The sequence below is a fragment of the Podarcis raffonei genome, chromosome 7, assembly GCF_027172205.1.
Source record: "Podarcis raffonei isolate rPodRaf1 chromosome 7, rPodRaf1.pri, whole genome shotgun sequence".
Classification (NCBI taxonomy): domain Eukaryota; kingdom Metazoa; phylum Chordata; class Lepidosauria; order Squamata; family Lacertidae; genus Podarcis; species Podarcis raffonei.
Window position 1 is genome coordinate 61,858,394 of NC_070608.1, and position 18,129 is coordinate 61,876,522.

The window sequence follows — 18,129 nt, forward strand, 5'->3', positions numbered from 1 at the left end:
GATGTTTCAGTACCAAACTGAAAATGCTGATAGCTGTTCGAGAAAATTTTGTGAATATAGCTTCACAGGAAATCTGCTTTGAAGGAGGACAGTAATAAAAGGGCAATGAAAACCTGCTTGTCTCTAGCAGAGAGAGGGGTGGAGCTGAAGGGGCCCTTTGCCCAGAGACCCGAGTACGCCATCTCCCCACACCCCTCACAAGCTTGCAGTTACTCACGTTTGAGAATGTTCCTCTGCTCCAATTCTTCAGCAGTTGGCCTCTGGCTCAGTCGTCTGTGGAAAAAGCTCAGGATCAGTTTCTGGACCATATCATGCCCTCAGACATTCAGTGTGGTCCCGAGTTACTCTTTGCCCCCTAATGCAGAAACTGGGAAGACGACTTTGCCCTGGCATGATGTGCCCTGGTAGTTTCCTTCCTGCTGCTGACCAAGGGGAAACCAAACCTGCCGTGTCATATCAGGAATGCCTCTACCATCTCCACCTCAGGCTAACTGGCTGAGAGATAAGATGCAGGTGTCTCAACTTGTCATCTTCTTCCCTCCCTGCCCTTGCAAGCACAACAAGCTCCGCTCCGTGCTCTTCCTTCCCTACGCTTATGTGAGCCTCCAAACTGTGGCCTGCTTGTCCAAAGAGGCAGTGAAACAAAGGCGGCTAACAGCCCAGAAACGACGTCGAAGCATGGTTAGAACAATAATGGCTCTTCTTTGCCTCCTCAGTCCTCACTTTCCCTCTGAAAACCTTTATGCAATTTCTTAATGACGAATTAACAGTGGTCAAATGCACTTTCTCCTGCCAGCGTATATTTTGCCTACAACAAACACAAGCATTTGGTGTAAAGGGCAGTTGCAAAGCAAGCATGTTCTAGGACGTAAGAGCAGCCGAGGAGCTGGGTGGAAAAGTGATGTAAGAAAAATATAGATGGCTGCGAACAATGTTGTTCCCAACTCGCTGCGACATTCAATAGCAGTTTTGTCTCTGGCTTGAAGTAACTCATTCTCCCTAAGGCCACAGATGGTTATTAGTGCTGTGCTGAAAGCTGTCCTCTACGATTTCAAATGCTTTCTTCCCCTGAGAAAGAGGCTTCCATTTTTCTGCCTCATTGTCAGGGCACCTTAGAATTTCTCAGCAGGTGTGGGGGTTTCAGCTTGCCTTACTGTTGCGAGGTGGTCAAGGGTGATGCATGTGTGTTACTTTCCAGTAAACAATGCTGTAGCGTTCTGCAGCCTCCCCAGCTGTCCTCGCTTCCTGATTTGAAAAATCCCCTTCGGAGAAGTTACCCCCTGGGCTTCAACTGGAGCGATGGCACCAGGGAAGGCTACAGAGTGCAGACCACCGGTGAGTAATTCATAGAATGGAAAAGGGATACTTAACAAGCAGCCCTTGCCACCTTAAAAGTGAAGTAAGCATGATGAAAATCTTGCACCCTACCCATGAGAACTTCACAGAAATCAGATCTTCCCTTTGATAATTTTCAATTATCTTTTCTCGCTAAGTGATGGAATATACTTAGGGATGTGGGAAACACAGGAGAATTTTTTGGTAATGATTACTCAAATATAATTTATCTGTAGTTTATCTATATAATTTATCTGCAAAGCTTGATCTCCAAGGGTACAAACCTGCAGGAAGTTCTCCTGTGCTAAGTCCTAACCATATGAATGGAACTACCTGCTCTGCTCCCATTCATCTCAATGGGGCATGTGCAAGAGAACGTCCCAGCAGATTGTTCCTAGTGGATTAATTTGGCCATATTGCCTTTGCTGGCTCCATAGCCTCTTTTTTTTTTTTATTTTAAAGGCTGAAGAGAGACATACAGTGAGGGAAAAAAGTATACGATCCTTCGGGGTTTCTGGGGGTTTTCCTGTTGTTATTCTGTCTCTCACAGCTACAATAAACCTACCATTAAAATTATGGACTGGTCATTTCTTCGTCAGAGGGCAAACGGGCAAATTTAGCAAGGGATCAAATACTTCCCCCTCTCACTGTATAAGGGAAACAGCAGTTCCAGTGGGATCCTCACCTGTAGTTCAAACTAGGGGATGCCTCAAGCATTTGATCAAGGGTGCTCACAAATGCTGACCAAAAGCCTCTGGTCAGATGCTTGAGAGCAGGATTGAGATGAACACAGACTTGTGTGCAGGGCTGCCTTTTGCCCAGTCCTATAAGGTGCCACCTGCACCTTCCACAGCCTGAAGGTGAAGAAACTTACCTTCAGGCTGGCAGAAGGAAAGGCATCCTACCAACACCCCTGATAGGAGAGATGCTGCGTGGTCCAGTTGCATTTCCCCCATTGGGGACACTGGGGACTGTTGCATCCCCAGTGGGAAAGTGGTACCATGCACACCAACCCCAGCAAAGGAGAAGGCCCTTAGGGGGCCTGGTCATTTGATGGGAGCAGCATGCCCCATATCACTGTCCGACTGGAGATGCTAGTCACCTGATCGGCAGTTGCAGTGACCTCCTCTGAACTTTGACAGGCATCAATCACCTGACACCATTATAAGATTGAGTGACTGACAGGCGACCATAAAAGTTGGCTTGTGGGGTGAGTAATTAAGGATCTGGCCCATGGGCCTGATCCAGCTCTGACTTAAGAAGTCTCAGTTGCATCCCCAGTGGGAAAGACACTCTGCCAGGTCTCAGAGCCTCTGCAACTGTGGTGGGCACTGCTGTCTTCTGCAAGTAGATTTTCCATCAGGGTGATGGCATGAGAGAAAAGGCTACATCCACCACAACCCTATCTTCTTAAGTGATCCCCTCACTGTTACTGTCACTGTCACTGTAGTAACGGCTGTTACTAAGTACAAATAAACCTGGTACATAACTCAGGCCCAATGTAAGAGAAGATGAGAGTTATACTTCATATAATTTTGGAACCGATGAAAATACGAGAAACCGGCAAAGTGCTTCTAAAAAAAGGTCAGGATCATTCCACGTGTGTTCAGAATGAACTTATATTCAAGGGCACACTTTAAAAGGGGACAGCTCTGTTTAAGTACCGCTAATCACGATTATTATCCTTACAGTGCGCAGCCAGTGTTACAAAGAGGATGTTTGAGAGAGTTCACCTTAGGACTGTAAAGCAATTAGACGTGTGGCTTTATCTAGCTGGGCCTGGGAATAAAAATATAAAGCTGCACAGTTCAGCATTGCAATGGGTATCTTTGTTGTGCTCGGTGCAACACGTAGCAAGGGTGTTATGTAATGGCTTTTCAGAAGCCTCATTAGAACAGCTTGTTAAAAGGAGGAACGCAGGATGTGGAAACAAGCATTTTCACGGAAATGTTAAAGGGGCCTTGAACCTCGCAGAAAAGGAAAGTAGGTAAAAGCTGCCAACTGTCAACTGCAAAAGTATGTTAACACTGTCCATTGTCCGCAACCCTTTAGCTTCTAGCATAGCAGAAGCAAAAAACACAGCATTTCAGAGTATCCGCCCCACCAAATAAGTACAACAAAGATGCCAGTCTTACTTTTGGTGAACCTTCTGCAGCCATCCTAACTCTATGTCAAGCTGCTTATAAAGGGATACCTGATCTGTGTTCAACCATCCTGAAGCTACATCACTGTGACTTTATTCACTCACTAGAGCAGTGTGGTGTAGTGGTTAGTGTGTTGGACTAAGACCTGGGAGACCAGGGTTCAAATCCCCACTCAGCCATGTAGCTCACTGGGTGACCCTGGGCCAGTCACTGCCTCTCAGCCTCACCTACTCACAGGGTGGTTGTTGGGATTAAATGAGGAGAGGGAGAACCATGTCTGCTCCTTGGAGAAACAGGTGGGATATTAATGCAATGAAGAAATAATAGAAAAGTAAGATTTTTGCCCAGGATAAACAAGGCTCCATTGGGAGGGGGTTGGGGAGACGTTAACTAAAAGCATGCACTGTGTGATGTCAAGAAATTTGACAAGAACATCTATAAAATTTGAATCTAGTCCTGAACACTCAGTGAACTGACAGTTTTATAACTCTAGCAAGTTTATGACTGTCAGAGCACAATGATTTCAGACTTCTCAGTGCACTGCAAAGAGATAAAGAATAAAGTCATCACTCTCCTTAAAGAAAAAAAGGGAGAGAGAGAAGAATTCCAGAGCAACAATAACACAAGCAATCAGTCAGTATTTTATGGGAGAATTGCTGCTCAGAGTTTCCAAAACCTCTTTCATATCGTTACTGCCACACACTCTCAATATCATTGTACTGTTCTCTTTCATCTGCCAAAAGCAACAAGAAAAGCTTCTTCCTTCTTTTATTTCTGTCGGTAGGGATCAGCTTTCAAGCTTCTTTCCCCCCCACTGCCAACCTCTTTGTGTCCCAATCATTGGGGATGGCTGTCCTATAAGCTGCTGTGCTCAGGACTGTTTGAGTTGGTTCTGGGATCTGGCCCTATGCCAAGGGCTGGGCAAGAAGCAGCCATCTACACAGCTGTGTGTATGTATATGTCTCTGTGTTTATACACACACACACACACTTTTTTTCCATGAAAAAGTGCCGGTACTCACCAGCAAGCAGGGGGAGGAGCCAGTATGTGGGGAGGGGTGTGGCCTGATGCCAAGGCTGGGCGGTGAGGGCAGGTTACCTGTTTGATGCTCCCTCGCTCACCCACCCACCTACTGGGGCGCCCTACCTGAAGATGCTGGGAATGGGACCATCTCCTTGCAAGGCAGATGCCCTACCTAACTCCCTATTTTGGCTATACACACATACACACATATTCAAAGGGTATCAGCGTGAATAGAAAGGGATTTCACCAGATGGAATTGTGCTTGAGGCTTCTATTATTTTCAGCCTCTTTTACAGAGCTGCTTTCGAAGGCAGGATTTGGATGTGAGATTCCATAAAAGAAAGCAGAAGAGATGGGGCACTTTCTATAGTAGGACCTAGACCATCCCCTAGAGAGAGCGACCAGGCACATCTATATTATTTTGTTTTTGCCCCTGTCTTTCCACATTTTGCGCTCAATAAGAGGCAGCTCCACAGCCCACACCCTGCACCCCAGAGGAGTCCCAGATGCCCTCCTGAAGTCTCTTCTCAAAATCAGTTACCTGTCAGGAATAGCCAACCAAAGTACTTCATACTGATTTTTTAAAGCCCTATGGGGAGCATTCTGGGCTGAAAAAGTGAGGTATAACTACATGTAGCAAACCAAACCAATAAAAAATCCCAGAAAGCTCCCTGTTAAGCAGAGATTGGATGGCCATCTTGTCATGGATGCTTTAAGCTGAGATTCCTGCATTGCAGGGGGGGTGGACTGGATGACCCTTGGGGTCCCATCCAACTTGACAATTCTATGGACAACAGAGGTCATTCTTGCAGTAGTTCTCAGTGCACACATTGAGTAGTACTCTCAACGTTCATTCAAGAAAATCAATTTCCTCCAATGCCGCAGACCTCATTGCTGCAAACTTTTAGTAAACATAACTGTTCTCATTTGGCTGTTTATGTTTCCCTCCAGGGCAATTTGAAGAACCTTTTGTGTAATGAAGAACGCTGAGTAATTCACAGCACAGTTGGGGAAGGCGCAGGAGCACAGCGAGGCTGCAGTGACTGCAGTGATGATGATGAGTCAGAGCGGCAATGACCAAGTTCTCCATGTGGCAACAGAAACCTTTAGAGTTCCACTGCAAAGTCTGGAGGATGGGGTGGGGGAAGAGGTCCAACTAGGCCTGACATTAAATGCATCCTTGCATTTAAAGTGAAGTTGTTGTTGTTGTTGTTGAATTCAAATCACATCAGCTAGAGGAGCCTGGTAATATTCAGGATCACAGCAGGTATAGAGGAGGAATGCAACCCTTTCCTCCCCTGCTTCAGAAAAATCCTTCCTCTAAAGCTAGTATTTTTCACATTAGGAGGAAATCCCATCAATGCCAATAAGGGATTTCTCTGTCCACCAAATGCCAGCTCCAGAGAAGGGATTTTCCTCTTGGGACAGGAGACCCAAGAAAGCAGAAGGAAGTTCAAGAAAGGGGGGGGGGATGGGTGTGAAGAAGCAGCAGTGAAGGCTGACTCAAAATATCTCACCACGTTATTTGACTGCCTGGCTCTTATAAAGTTCTATTCAAATTCTGCCTTGATCCAGACATTACAAAACTGATGTGTAAGAGCAACAGGTTTGGGATGAGGGCTGGCACACCCATTGAATAATTTTCCAAGGATGCTGACCTGGAAGCCAGCACCAAACTACTGACCAAGAAGCCAACACGAGACTGTATGATTCCAGACCCCTCTGTCTCTCCTAGAGACACACACCAGGGCAGGTTGACAATGTCTCTCTCCCCGCCCACCCTTTGCTGCCACAAATCCCCCCTTTCCTATGTCTTGTGCTCACTTTCCTCCCAGTGCCATTATCAGTAGGGTTGTTTTTAAAAAAATAAAATAAAATATTTAATAAAATGTAATTTCCTCCTAGTATTGTTTCAGATTCATGTTTCAGTCATTTTAATAATTATGACAAATTGGCCCCTGGTCTTGCAGAGAGAGTAATTCCATTGTATCCTCCACTGAGCGTATATTTAAATGTGGGGAATATTGTGTTTTCCTTATTATAATGCTAGTGCTTCTGTTCTCTCTCTCTCTCTCTCTCTCTCTCTCTCTCAATATATATGTTCTTTTCACACTGTAGTACCTGTTGTGTTATGGAACAACTGTGGCTTTTTGACTGATATACTGGCATGTCATACAGGCAAGGCGGCAACCAATTCATGTGGGGATTCTGCTCCCGGGACCCATACACATCAATGGAGCATGCCCTGCCCTGTTATGTCCCACCTGCCCTGGTTCTGCCTTCTTCCGGGTCAAAAAGGACCCATGTGTCAATGATCGTGCCTCCATTGGACACACCTAAAATGGCCGCCACCTGTACTAAAATCCATTCACACCAGTGGGTGTGGTGTGGTACAACAATGAGCATCACCGAACAATGTCCCTATTCTCCTACCCCTTTCCACACATGCGTGCTTCTGTTCCCTCATGATTCCTTCATGAAAACGGCAGGGAAGAGCTGCACCCCAAATGTTATCACTTTATTCCTGAGATTTTCTGGGTTTAGTGGATCGTGAATGGAAATTTAAATGGAATCAAATAACAAGGAAATGAGCACTAGACGCGCACTATGTTTCATTAGCTTTCCAGAAACTGCTTTTACATCATGTGAAAAGTCAAATATAATGCTGAAATTAAAAGTTAGGGAAGCATTGTGAAAATGGAGTAAGCTGCCACGCAAATGCAGCCTGAGCTTATTTTTTGTTATGGCAATTTCTCTGTCTTCATGGAGCTCACCTCTGTTCTGTCAAAAGCCTCTACTAGTGCTTACTCCTGAGTTGAAACAGCCGAAAGAATTTGTATAAGACATTTTAATCAGCTTTCTTGTCAGGATGGAGAAATCTAGTTCAGTCTCAGCAGTGATAATTATTTCCTAATAAGTCTGGTACTAAAAATGTGTGGAGTTTTTCTTCTTCTTCTATGTTTTATGTTCTTTCTGCAAATAATGTAGGTAATTTAATCAGCTGGCTGTTCCAAGACTCTGGGGGCTTCCTTTAGAATGGTAAAAGTCTGTTAGAAAAGTTGTTAAAATTGTCAGCTGGAATCGTACTTTGCATCTCAACTTTTCCCAAAGGACCAGAAGGGTTTTACTCCCTTAATTTAACTTGAGATCTATGTCATTATGTGCCAATTCCTTAGTGATCAGGAAAGAATGATGAAGTTTTGGAAATATTATTATAGTATAAAGAAATTGATCAAGTGTTCTAACTGTTGATACTGAAAACTGGCTGGGCCAGAAAATTAAGGGATTATTCTGAAGTGCGATATTTGGTTGTGTGGGTTCCACACACATCTCCTTGAGCTCCTCAGAGGAAATGTGGGGAACAAGTGCCCCAAAAGCTCTTTTACTGAAAGCTCTAGGATTGAAAGTGCTTATCTTTGGCTGGACGCTGCCAAAGATTCTTGTTAGTTCAAGAATAAAAAGTTGGATAGCTCAAGCTGCCTTATGCATTTGGTGCGGGCCAAAGGGAGGAAATTGCACGGTTCTTACCTTGTCAGCTTTGTCCCGATTTGCTGCCTCAGCTCAAGCCTCTCCTCATCGGTCTGCATGGGTAGGATGTTCTTTTCCTCCAGTTCTCGTTTAGATGGCCTGTTGCTAAGTTTGATGGCTAAAGAGTCCTTCCTGCAGACTTTCATGGCGAGGGAACCTTGGGCAGAAAGAAGCAGATTTTGAGAATGGAACTTTAGACTGTGCTGTGTCTTCATCTATAGCACTAGGATCACAGCAACACAGACTTTGTTTTTTTAAAAACCTTTCCTACATAGGAAGATGGATGCTTTCTGATCTTCAAACTAGAAACCTCTTTTAAAAGCCTTTCCGCTGATTCAGTGTGCTACTTACTAAGAAAATGCAAGTTATTGTTTTGTACATCAGCTCTAGACAGGCAGTGCGGATGCAGAAGTGGCTCTGGCCTTAGCCCAGAAAACAGCGTGTCTTTTTCACCCAAGACCTATTGCTGCCGTCATCGTGATACAAGAGGGCAGCAAGCCCCTGACAGGCTCTCCATTGCATCAAAGCAACAGCAGTTTAGACGAAGGACTGTGGGGCAAGGAAACAAGCCTTGCACTCATATTCCTGCTCCACAGTCCTTAACACAATGCACACCACCGTGCGGATGGGAATGATATGTGCCCTTGAACCTAAGGACTTTAAGAAGGGAGCGAGTCACCTTGCTGCCCTTGAGCTTCTTCGTGCCTATTCCCAAGGCTATCAAATCTGTCTACAACACTGTGTTGTTATCAGAGCAGCTCTTACTTGTAAATATTGAGCTGTCCTCATCTTCCTCTTCGTCGTCATCCTCTTCTTCTCTTGCATAGAGGCATGAAGAATCTTCATAGTCAGATTCATGAGGCACATTTTCTTTATTGTCATCGCATTCGATCACAACCGTTGGCACTTGTCTCATGTCTGAAAGGCCTCCTGGTCCACATTTGGTGACACTGTCTCCCCCATGCAGACCAGAGCTTGGGGAAATCAGGGGGAGGGAGAGAGAGAAGGACATTGGAATGACTTGCTTCCCAAGCATCAAAAGGTTATGCTAGCACCTTTCGAATGGATGTAATTTTTTTTTTTTTTTACATCAAGGAGACAGGTTTGGAAGTGTAATCACTGGATGCAGAACGTTTTCATGCCCTGGGATGAGCCCTGGCAATCCAGATCCACAAGTTTGCAATGTGATTCAGTTCATGCTGGGTGAAGAGTGCCAGTTGGATAATGCCCACTGTGATAGTGCTTTAAATACTGTGCGCATACCTGCCCTCATAATGCACAAATATAAAAATGTTTCTCCCTCTCCTGTTCTCCACAGAACTCATGGTATAGTTTCTATGCATCAAAAAATCCAACTGAACAGGCAGTAAAAAATACACAGCCTAGCACTAAGTACACACCAGTTAAACAAAAAAGGGCAGAAAAGAAAGTGACCATTAGCAAATGTAAAAAATAAAATAAGAAACCAGAAGTACTAAAAACATATGACACTGTAAACTCCCTAAAACAAAGCATTTCTTTCTAACAGAGTTCTGGGCCAATTTGCGCAAATAATTCCAAAGTGTGAGAGCTACCACCAAGGAGGCTCTGTTATGCTCTCCACAAGTATTACCTCTGTAATGGAAGAAACCCTAAGCTGGGCCTGGTCTGCAGATCTCAAGAGATAAGTGGACCTATAAATGCTTGCAAGTGGAAAGAGGCATTCACCAAAATTCACAACTCATGGGGGATTTCCACATAAAGCTCTTTTCATTCCACAAGGAGTTCCCTACCATAAAGGGTGCTATGGCCAATGAATAGCAGTCCTCTAGTTTATCATAACACGCCCCAATTTAAGCAACTTCGTACTGGCTGGCAGTTCAAAAATTTTATGTGAACTAGTAGAGAAAAGCCATTGTGGGCTGGCAACCCATTCAGAACAGCAACCTGCACTTGCAGGGGGAGGCACATAGAGTTGTTGTGAGGGATGGGTTGGCCAAAATCAGAACGCAAGTGCATAATGTAATTCAACAAGTATCAACGAGTAGGTCTAACACTAACCAAGTGTGTCAGTTAGCAGTGAAAGATATATGAAGATGCTGAATTTGCACGGCCCCTATTAAATTTCTAGAGGGAAGTTTGCCTGTGGATTGTGCCTTTGGGGAATAAAGCACTCTCTCCATTCACTGTATTGTTATACTGGTTATATTACACTTCAAAGAGATAATTTTGTTAATTTTTACAGGCGTAACATAATAGCAATAATGAGATATTTATCGTTGCTGGGCAAATTGAAGAGAAGGAATGGGTGCCTAGAGATATTCAAATTTTGCGCTATGAAGAATAAAAAAACACTGGTGATGAATTGGGATGGGAACATCGGTATTTGATTTTAATTACATTTATACGTTGAACGTGTTATCCAAAAAAACAGCGAATGTCAGCCCAAATCCTCCTAATGATATAGAAATGTGTAACATCTCCTTAAAACTTTCAATTAACTTTTCATTTATGGAAAATCCAATATAATATCCTTGAAATATAAAAGCATGGAACAATTCATTATATTAAAGGAAACTCTCAGTGAATGCCATATAGATTAAGTTCTGAAAGCTGTATATGGATGGACTAGATCAGTGGTAGGTAGGAAACTTGTGGTTCTCCAAATATTGCTAGACTCACAAGTCTCATCAGCCCAACCCAGCGTTGCCAACGATCAGGGATGATGAGAGTTATAGACCAACAATATCTGGAGTTGCCCACCTCAGACTAGATTAATGCTAAGTCAATCCTTCTCCGAAATCAGCATGGGTGATGGGCACCCAAGATAACACACTACATACTCACACAACACAAACACCTTGCATTCTGTAAGCATACCCTTATGGGCTACCACTAGAAATCCGACCTGCATCTAAGCAGAAGCTATTTCAAGCATGAGGAGGTGGAACCCATGCCCCTTCCATGATGTCACCTCTCTGGACATAATTCCACTCGGTTGGCTGTTATTTATGAGATCGTGTCCCGAATTGCAAATGAGAATCATACAGCGAGAGGAAATGTCCCATGTTCAGTCTACAGAGCATTTGTGACTACAGGTCAACGTTCTAGCTAGCATTAACAGTTCCAATACTTCAGGGACGAGATTGTACTCCCTGCTAGCGGCGGAGCAATCCGATTGGGTGTCCGGGGTGGCATGGGGGCGGGGCCAGCGGTGCGGGGGGGAGGCAGCCGCCTGCGGGGCTCCAAGGAGTCTACCTGCCTCCTCTCCCTCAGCTGCCCTACAGCTTGGGGGGGGGGAGGCAGCAGGTGGACCTTTTGAGCCGTGGAGCCTGTGCGCACCCAAGCCACTGCATCTCTCGAGAAGTGTGGCTAGGGCGTGCTGCAGGCCCCGTGGTAAGTGCCACCCGGGATCTGTCACCCTTTCAGTGGTAGCACCCAGTGCGACCCGCCCCTATCGCACCCCCGTCACTCCGCCCCTGATCCTTGCCTGGCTGTCACGATAAATACTCCTTTTTTCCAATCCAAAGCTGGTTCAATTGTGTAAATGAGAAATTCCCACACCCTTCCGCTCCATCGCATGTGTAGTTTGCTTTGCTTTTTCTGGCTGCTATTGGGAGGTACATTTCATACCTCTAGCTTCAAGTAAGAGACATAAAAATATATTGTTTGCAGAACTGGCAATCAGGTGGTTTTGCGCCACATGTCTGCCAATTTCAGCCTTCTGTCTCCTGTGTTCAGTTTCTGTCTGTTAGCTTGATATCTGAAGGAGCAGGTTACAGCCTCTGAAAGTTTATAGTCAATTAATATAATTTAGTTTTAAAGATGCTACTGGACTCAAGCCTTTTCAGTCCCTGTTTATTTTGAGGCCTAAACATCTTTGCAATCAGATATATTTGTGCGACACAATTCTATGCATGTTTACTCATAAGTAAGTTTGACCATCTTCAGTGGGGCTTTCTCTTGAGTAAGTGCAGATGGGAGGGCAGCATATATTGCAGTTTTTATATATACAGTCATAGTAATCAGTGTGTGTGTGTGTGTGTGTGTGTGTGTGTGTGTGTGTATACACACGTCACATTTCCAAAGATAACACCTGTAACTCAAAGTAGTTCACATAAAAAACTGACAGTATAACCAGTAATAAATTAATGATACATAAAAAAGTATAGTATCAGTCCAACATAACGCTAACAAAAATAAACATTTAACAGTTCATTTCATGTGCTTTAAAATTTGAGCATTAAGCTCAGCAACAGGCCAAATAAAAATATCCAATAACTTCACATCCAAAATATACTGTACATTATACAATGCATGCATATGATAGGCATGTGCATATATTATAGGCATGTGTAGTCTCGATAATACATCTCTTGTTAAAGCTCATTACTACATACACAGCAATAGATCTCCTTTAGGTTTAATTTTTCTTTTGAGGCAAGCAGAACTAACAGCAGCAATGCTGTCAAAAACATCCAGAAGAGACGCTATTTGGCATAACCAACCTCTTAAAAAATGAAACGCATCTCTTCTGAAAATCTACACTAATCTCCTTGGAGACATTTGCCAAAACAGAGAATGTCTCAGCAAAATAACTTAAAAATGTATCAGGACATGTCGGCTTTGTAGATGCTTTGTCCACATGCATTATGAAAAGAGCAGGCGCTTTTTCAGGGGGAAACAGCCACCAGCTTTTTAATCTTCTGAGGATTGTGGAAGTTAAGAGACATCATTTTTGACACTGAGTGCAACTGAAATAATTGGCGTATTATTATGGTACAAAGCTTACTGCTTCGGGCTTACGGGAAATAGGTGGGGGCTATGTGCCTTTGTGCCCCTGCCGCCCTCTTCAGTACTGCATCAATGAAATCAAATTTCTGAAACGTTAAGTGCATTTGTATTGAGTTGCTAATTTGGCATATTTTTGCACTGCACCCAAAATTGAGGTTTTATTTTTTATTTTTTAGGGGGATGGTTTATTTGGAGTGCCACATTATTATTATTATTAGCTGCTATAAAATAGTGCTGCAGAGAAAAAGGAAGAGTAAATTTGAACGAGGTCTAGACAGCTAACAAGGTCGGTCAGACAGGACATATTAGCCATTGAAATAGTACGCACACACTCAGCGAATTACAGTCCCGCTTCCAGACTCCCAGTATTCTTGCCTTCAGCCCTTGATTCGATTTACCAGACACTGTTCACATAGTTCTAATCTTTCCTCTGAATCCATGAGGGCTAGAAAATGCTCCTTCATTTTAAATAAACGAAACCTGAAATTGTCAGGATTCCCTTTTGCCAGATCCTCCTAAAATACACAACAGACTTCCTGCAGCCATACTCTGCTCCCAAGATGGACAAACATTGTGATGCTTGCATATTCAGGGAAACTTAAAGCTCCACAAAGGTGCAGCATTGTTACAACTTTCCTTCTCTCTCTGTATGTGTATCTGTGTGTGTTTTAGAGGTGTTCATTTATAACCACAGAAGTTCCAACTGATACTAGTCTGTACTCTCTTCCCAAATTGCTATTCAACTCCAATGGATCAAATTTAAGTCTAACCACGTGTCTCAAATTCGTTAAGGGTGCGGGGAATTGTATCTCTGTGAGGGGGATCCTTCAGTTCTCAGGGTGTGCTTTACATGTATGTTGTGGGTCTTTCCTCCTAAAATAAGAGACCTTCACTTTCAGTAGTCTACACTTAATTAGTAGTTGAAAACAGAAACAAATCACATCACCTGTTTTCTGCTTATTAACCATAAAGCATGCCCTAGTAACTGCAGACTTGATAGGAGTTTAGAAATGGGAACATCTATTGCTGTAGGGGAACAGATGCTTCTGTGAAGTCAAATGGTGAGCATTCTTACTGCACGCAGAATTGTGTCCACTCTTTAATTTACAATGGACCAGATTTTGCAATTAACAGTTATCACGAGCCTGTGCACATGGAAGAAACTGCCCCAGAGGAAAACACAGGACTGGTCGTTGCAATAATTGCTGTTGAGAATTCCCCTAACCAAGTTGCACTTTCAGGTAACGGGATGGAAGACTTAACATCCTGTTACAGATACTAATATAGGCTTCAATATAACACAGAAATAATTGCCCTTGGGAAACCAACAAGCAGGCTGATTTGTTGGCACTAGAAGATTGTAGTATTGTTTCCATTGGCTCCATGTCTGAGCAGATTTGAAGAAGTCTGTGTTTAACACTTAACACTTACTCTAAAAGTGTGCAAACTTGCAAAGTTCGAAGACTCCAAAAGCACAAAGCATGGTCTAATTCTGTATTTGTCTAACACTACATGTGGAATGAATATTGTGACTGCAGGGGACTTCCGGGTTAGCGCCATCGGCGAATGGCAGAGTTCCTCCGACTGGAGGAACTGGCTCCGTGGAAACTGGGTCTTCCCGCCGCGGCGAAGTTGGGGACCCGCTAGAAATCCCAGGTGGAGGAAGCCTGGGAACGTGGGGTTCGGCAGGGCACCAGGAGCGCCTCCCCTACTCGCGGGGAACCCCATTTTGGGGCTCCGGAGCGAAGTGAGGTGAGCAGCGCGGTGCTACGAACTGATTGCTATTTTCACGGAGGGAAGCCGCATAGCCATTGCCAGAGAGCGCTGACTTTTTCCTGTGGACAATTGGACTCTAAACAAGTATCCATGAGTAGAAACGGAAAATTGGATCAAGAAACATTCTAATTTGGCATCGAAGCCTTCCGCTTTTTGTAAACAGACTGAAGCAAAAACTTTGTAAGCTAATAGCCTGGAAAGTCGTTTGTAAAGGACGAAATCTCCTTCATTTATAACCACTAAAACCCCCTTGGAAGCAGGAGAAAAGGGGGGGAAATTTTGACTGTTCAAGCCTCAGGAGAAAGAGTAAAAGAAAAGTAAGTTTCCACCGTCTCAAATCTGGGAACGGGGTGTCAGAGACAGAAATTGTCGGAGACGTTCATTGACTGTGAATGGAACATTTTGACAGATAGCTAAAAAAAGAGAAACAAACTGATTCCAATGTTGCCTTTTGCATCCTAAAGAAACCAAATATTTGAAAAATGAAAGTAACTTTCCTTTGTTGGATATGTTTTAAAAAGATGAACACAAATAGAAATTGTCTCCTCTAGAGGGAGCTTGTTAAATTGTTGCTGCAGTCCACTAGGGGACTTTACAGCTGCGAGATTAAGATCGTGGGACCAGTCTTCTGACCTTGAATAAAAATGTGTTGGGAGGAAGTCTTGGTGCTGGCTTTTTGTAAAACAAATGCTTTGCTGGAGCATTTGCATGAGAAGATGGATCTGATGAATGAGAAGTTGGACTTGATGACTGTTGTAGTCAGTAAATGCGGACAAACAGGGAATACTGACACAGAAATTATACAGGGACCAACTCAGGAAACTGGTTCGACTGGGCAAGTGCAAGGGCAGATGATAATGGAGGAGGTGGCGGATGCACCTCAAGTAATGCAAATGGAGAGATCCGAGGCCCTGCAGGAGCATAAGCTGCTGTCTTTGAAGATTGAATTTGGAGTGGGCCAGGGGGAGCCTGGAGCTGAGGAGGCTCTTAACTTTGGAGGGACTTTGAAATACGCTGTTAACTATTTTCTGGATCACATTGATGACTGCGGGGAGTGGGACTGTGGGGAATGGGCTGGTCTGATGAGGGGAGATGGAAATAACTATCGGCTGGAATCCCCCAGAGATCTACTCCTCAAGGAGAAAGGAAATAAATTAAGAAAGAGACCAACAAAAGACAAGGAAAACTGCAAGTATAAACAACAAGAAGAAAATCTGCAGAAGGGGCATGGAAGAGACTTAAGGGCCTCGGACATAAGATCACCAGGTTGATGGACTGGATGGAATGGACAGTAAGGACTGACATAACCCGAGACCAGGAAGAAGGGACGTTGGATGAAAATTAGAAGAAAGTCTATAAAGAAAAAATTTTATTTTGGGAATTAGTGTAAAATTAATGAATATTAGGGAAAATGATGGAATGAAACTATCTGGCTTTAGTAGAAATGATATAAGGAGTTATGTATAAATAAGTATTAAGTTTTAAGGTATTTTATGGTAAGATAAGGTTAAACAAATTAAGGCAAATTGAATAACAGAATATGGTGAAAGATGGAAAGGATTTGCTGAGTTAATTAATAGGCTAGACTGTCAAGATAAATTATTCAAATAAAAATTGAGAAAGATGGAAAGAATTTGCTGAAATAATTAATTAAGCTAGAATACAAAAAGGGAGGTGTGAGGAGGTCAAGGAAATAAGCAAATGAAAGATGTAATATGGGATTTGTATTTTTCTTTTTTGTTGTGGTGTTGTTGTATTGGTTTTTATGTATTTTTTCTTCTTTTTTTGTCCCCCCCCCTCTTTTCTGTATTCTTGAAACTCTGAATAAATATCATTTTTAAAAAAAAGAATATTGTGATTGCAGTTGGCAACAGAAGACTTCCTTCCATAAAATTATTTTGGGTTGATTATTAAACCAGGCGGTCACTACTACTCATCTTTCAAAGCCACATTCATGAAGGGACCCCTTGTTTGCCTTGGGCATATTGCTTCAGCTCCAACATCTATCTGATCATTATCTTCTTAATCACGTTGCTTCCTTTTAGAAAATGGTCATAACCGCACAGATCCTGAGCCTCAATCTCATTCCAAGTCAGCTGTCACTACCTTCTCGACCACCAAATACATACAGTGAAACGAAATGAGGGCACTAATAGGAACTGTAATGAAGATTACCATCACGATTATGCCTAAGCCACTAGAACTGATCAGCAGAATATTTTTAGAAACCTGTGAAACAAGCACATGAAATGATAAGAAATACAAAGCATTTGAAGATGAAATAATTCCAGGTTGCAGCAATCTAGATAAATGGCTTCATGCCAAAGCGCTTTCAAATGTCTTACAGGAATTGGTCTCCAAATTACTGAAGCCTATCACATACAGAAAGTTATTATCTCAAAAGACAATGGGAACTGTCTGATTCGCACACAGCCTATAACATTCTTTTTTTAAAATAAAAGAAAGCCCAGACTATGAAAGTCCTTCGCTGAAACCTAGGAAAAAGAGACGAGAATAATAACAATGGTTGTATCATCACCATTCTGAGATATGTTGCATAACAGAATAGGCTGGTGTATCTCAAACTTCTGATAACTTGGGGGGAATTTTATATAAAAATGGGAAATATACATCACTTAAACACCCTCATGTTAAAGCACTTAACACCCAATTGTTAAAGTATGTTAACAATTGCCACCTGCCCTCAGAGAGACCCAGCTTCTGTGAATTCTGCAAAATTCGCTCTTTGGAGGGCACCTTCTCTGATGGCAGATGGTGGGAAGCAGCCTTCTATGGAGCTGGACCATCATCAGGGTCCTAGATAGAAGGTCTTTCCCAGTCCTAAGTGGAGATACTGGGAAAATAACCTGGAACCATCTGTGTGCAAAGCATGTGGTCTACCCATTGAGATGTTGTTGAATCTTTGCTTTCTGAATGCTCCCATGCAAAGAGATGGCAAAATTATCTCCAGCTTGCAGAGGCTGAAGGAGGCAAGGCCAAAACTGTGACCTGTGTAGATATGAAGTATTGTATTTCTCTTTATAAACTCTAATACACTGTATTGGTTTTAATACTTGATTGGGAGCTGCCCAGAGTGGCTGGGGAAACTCAGCCAGATGGGCGGGGTATAAATAATAAATTATTATTATTATATAAGCAGACAAATACAATTCAAAACACCATGTTACCTTTCTAGCTTCTGCATGGTCATGGCCAGTGTCTTGTTCAACTCCTCGATCATGCGACACCCTGAAGGATGCATGGGCAACGTGCTGGATCCAGAAGGCAAATGTGGGCTGTGGCTGCCGTACTGATGCTGGTGTGCTAAGTGTGACGGTAGAACCGTGTGGTGATGCGAAGCCAATGGTTGCTGGCAGCTCTTCTGTGTGGAATAGGGTGCAAGGGAGAGGTCTGGTCCCCCTAAAGGCATGCAGATCATGACTTTCTTTGGAGGTAGCGGAGGCGACAGTTTGACTGGCATACAAGGCAGTTTCACAGGCGCACCAGGATCTAGAAGATAAAAGATGAGCACTTGTGAGGTGGGGGCATT

At 43.3% G+C, this 18,129-nt stretch overlaps 2 protein-coding genes across 10 annotated transcripts in view; one reads left to right on the forward strand and one right to left on the reverse strand.

Annotated features, from left to right (window-relative positions):
• The window catches only part of TBC1D7 (TBC1 domain family member 7), a 41,477-nt gene extending 35,127 nt beyond the window's left edge, over positions 1-6,350 (forward strand). Inside the window, exon 9 of the transcript XR_008331547.1 lies at positions 5,454-6,350. The gene's annotated coding sequence lies outside the window, so the exon portion shown is untranslated. The remainder of the gene's footprint in view (positions 1-5,453) is intronic.
• PHACTR1 (phosphatase and actin regulator 1) overlaps positions 1-18,129 on the reverse strand; it is a 255,336-nt gene that overhangs the window by 17,891 nt on the left and 219,316 nt on the right. For all 9 annotated transcript variants that reach the window (XM_053396890.1, XM_053396886.1, XM_053396887.1 and 6 more), the window contains 4 exons: positions 17,768-18,089; positions 8,796-9,004; positions 8,031-8,187; positions 218-273 (listed from right to left, as the gene is read on the reverse strand). In XM_053396890.1, the coding sequence (XP_053252865.1) occupies positions 218-273; positions 8,031-8,187; positions 8,796-9,004; positions 17,768-18,089 (744 nt within the window). The remainder of the gene's footprint in view (positions 1-217; positions 274-8,030; positions 8,188-8,795; positions 9,005-17,767; positions 18,090-18,129) is intronic.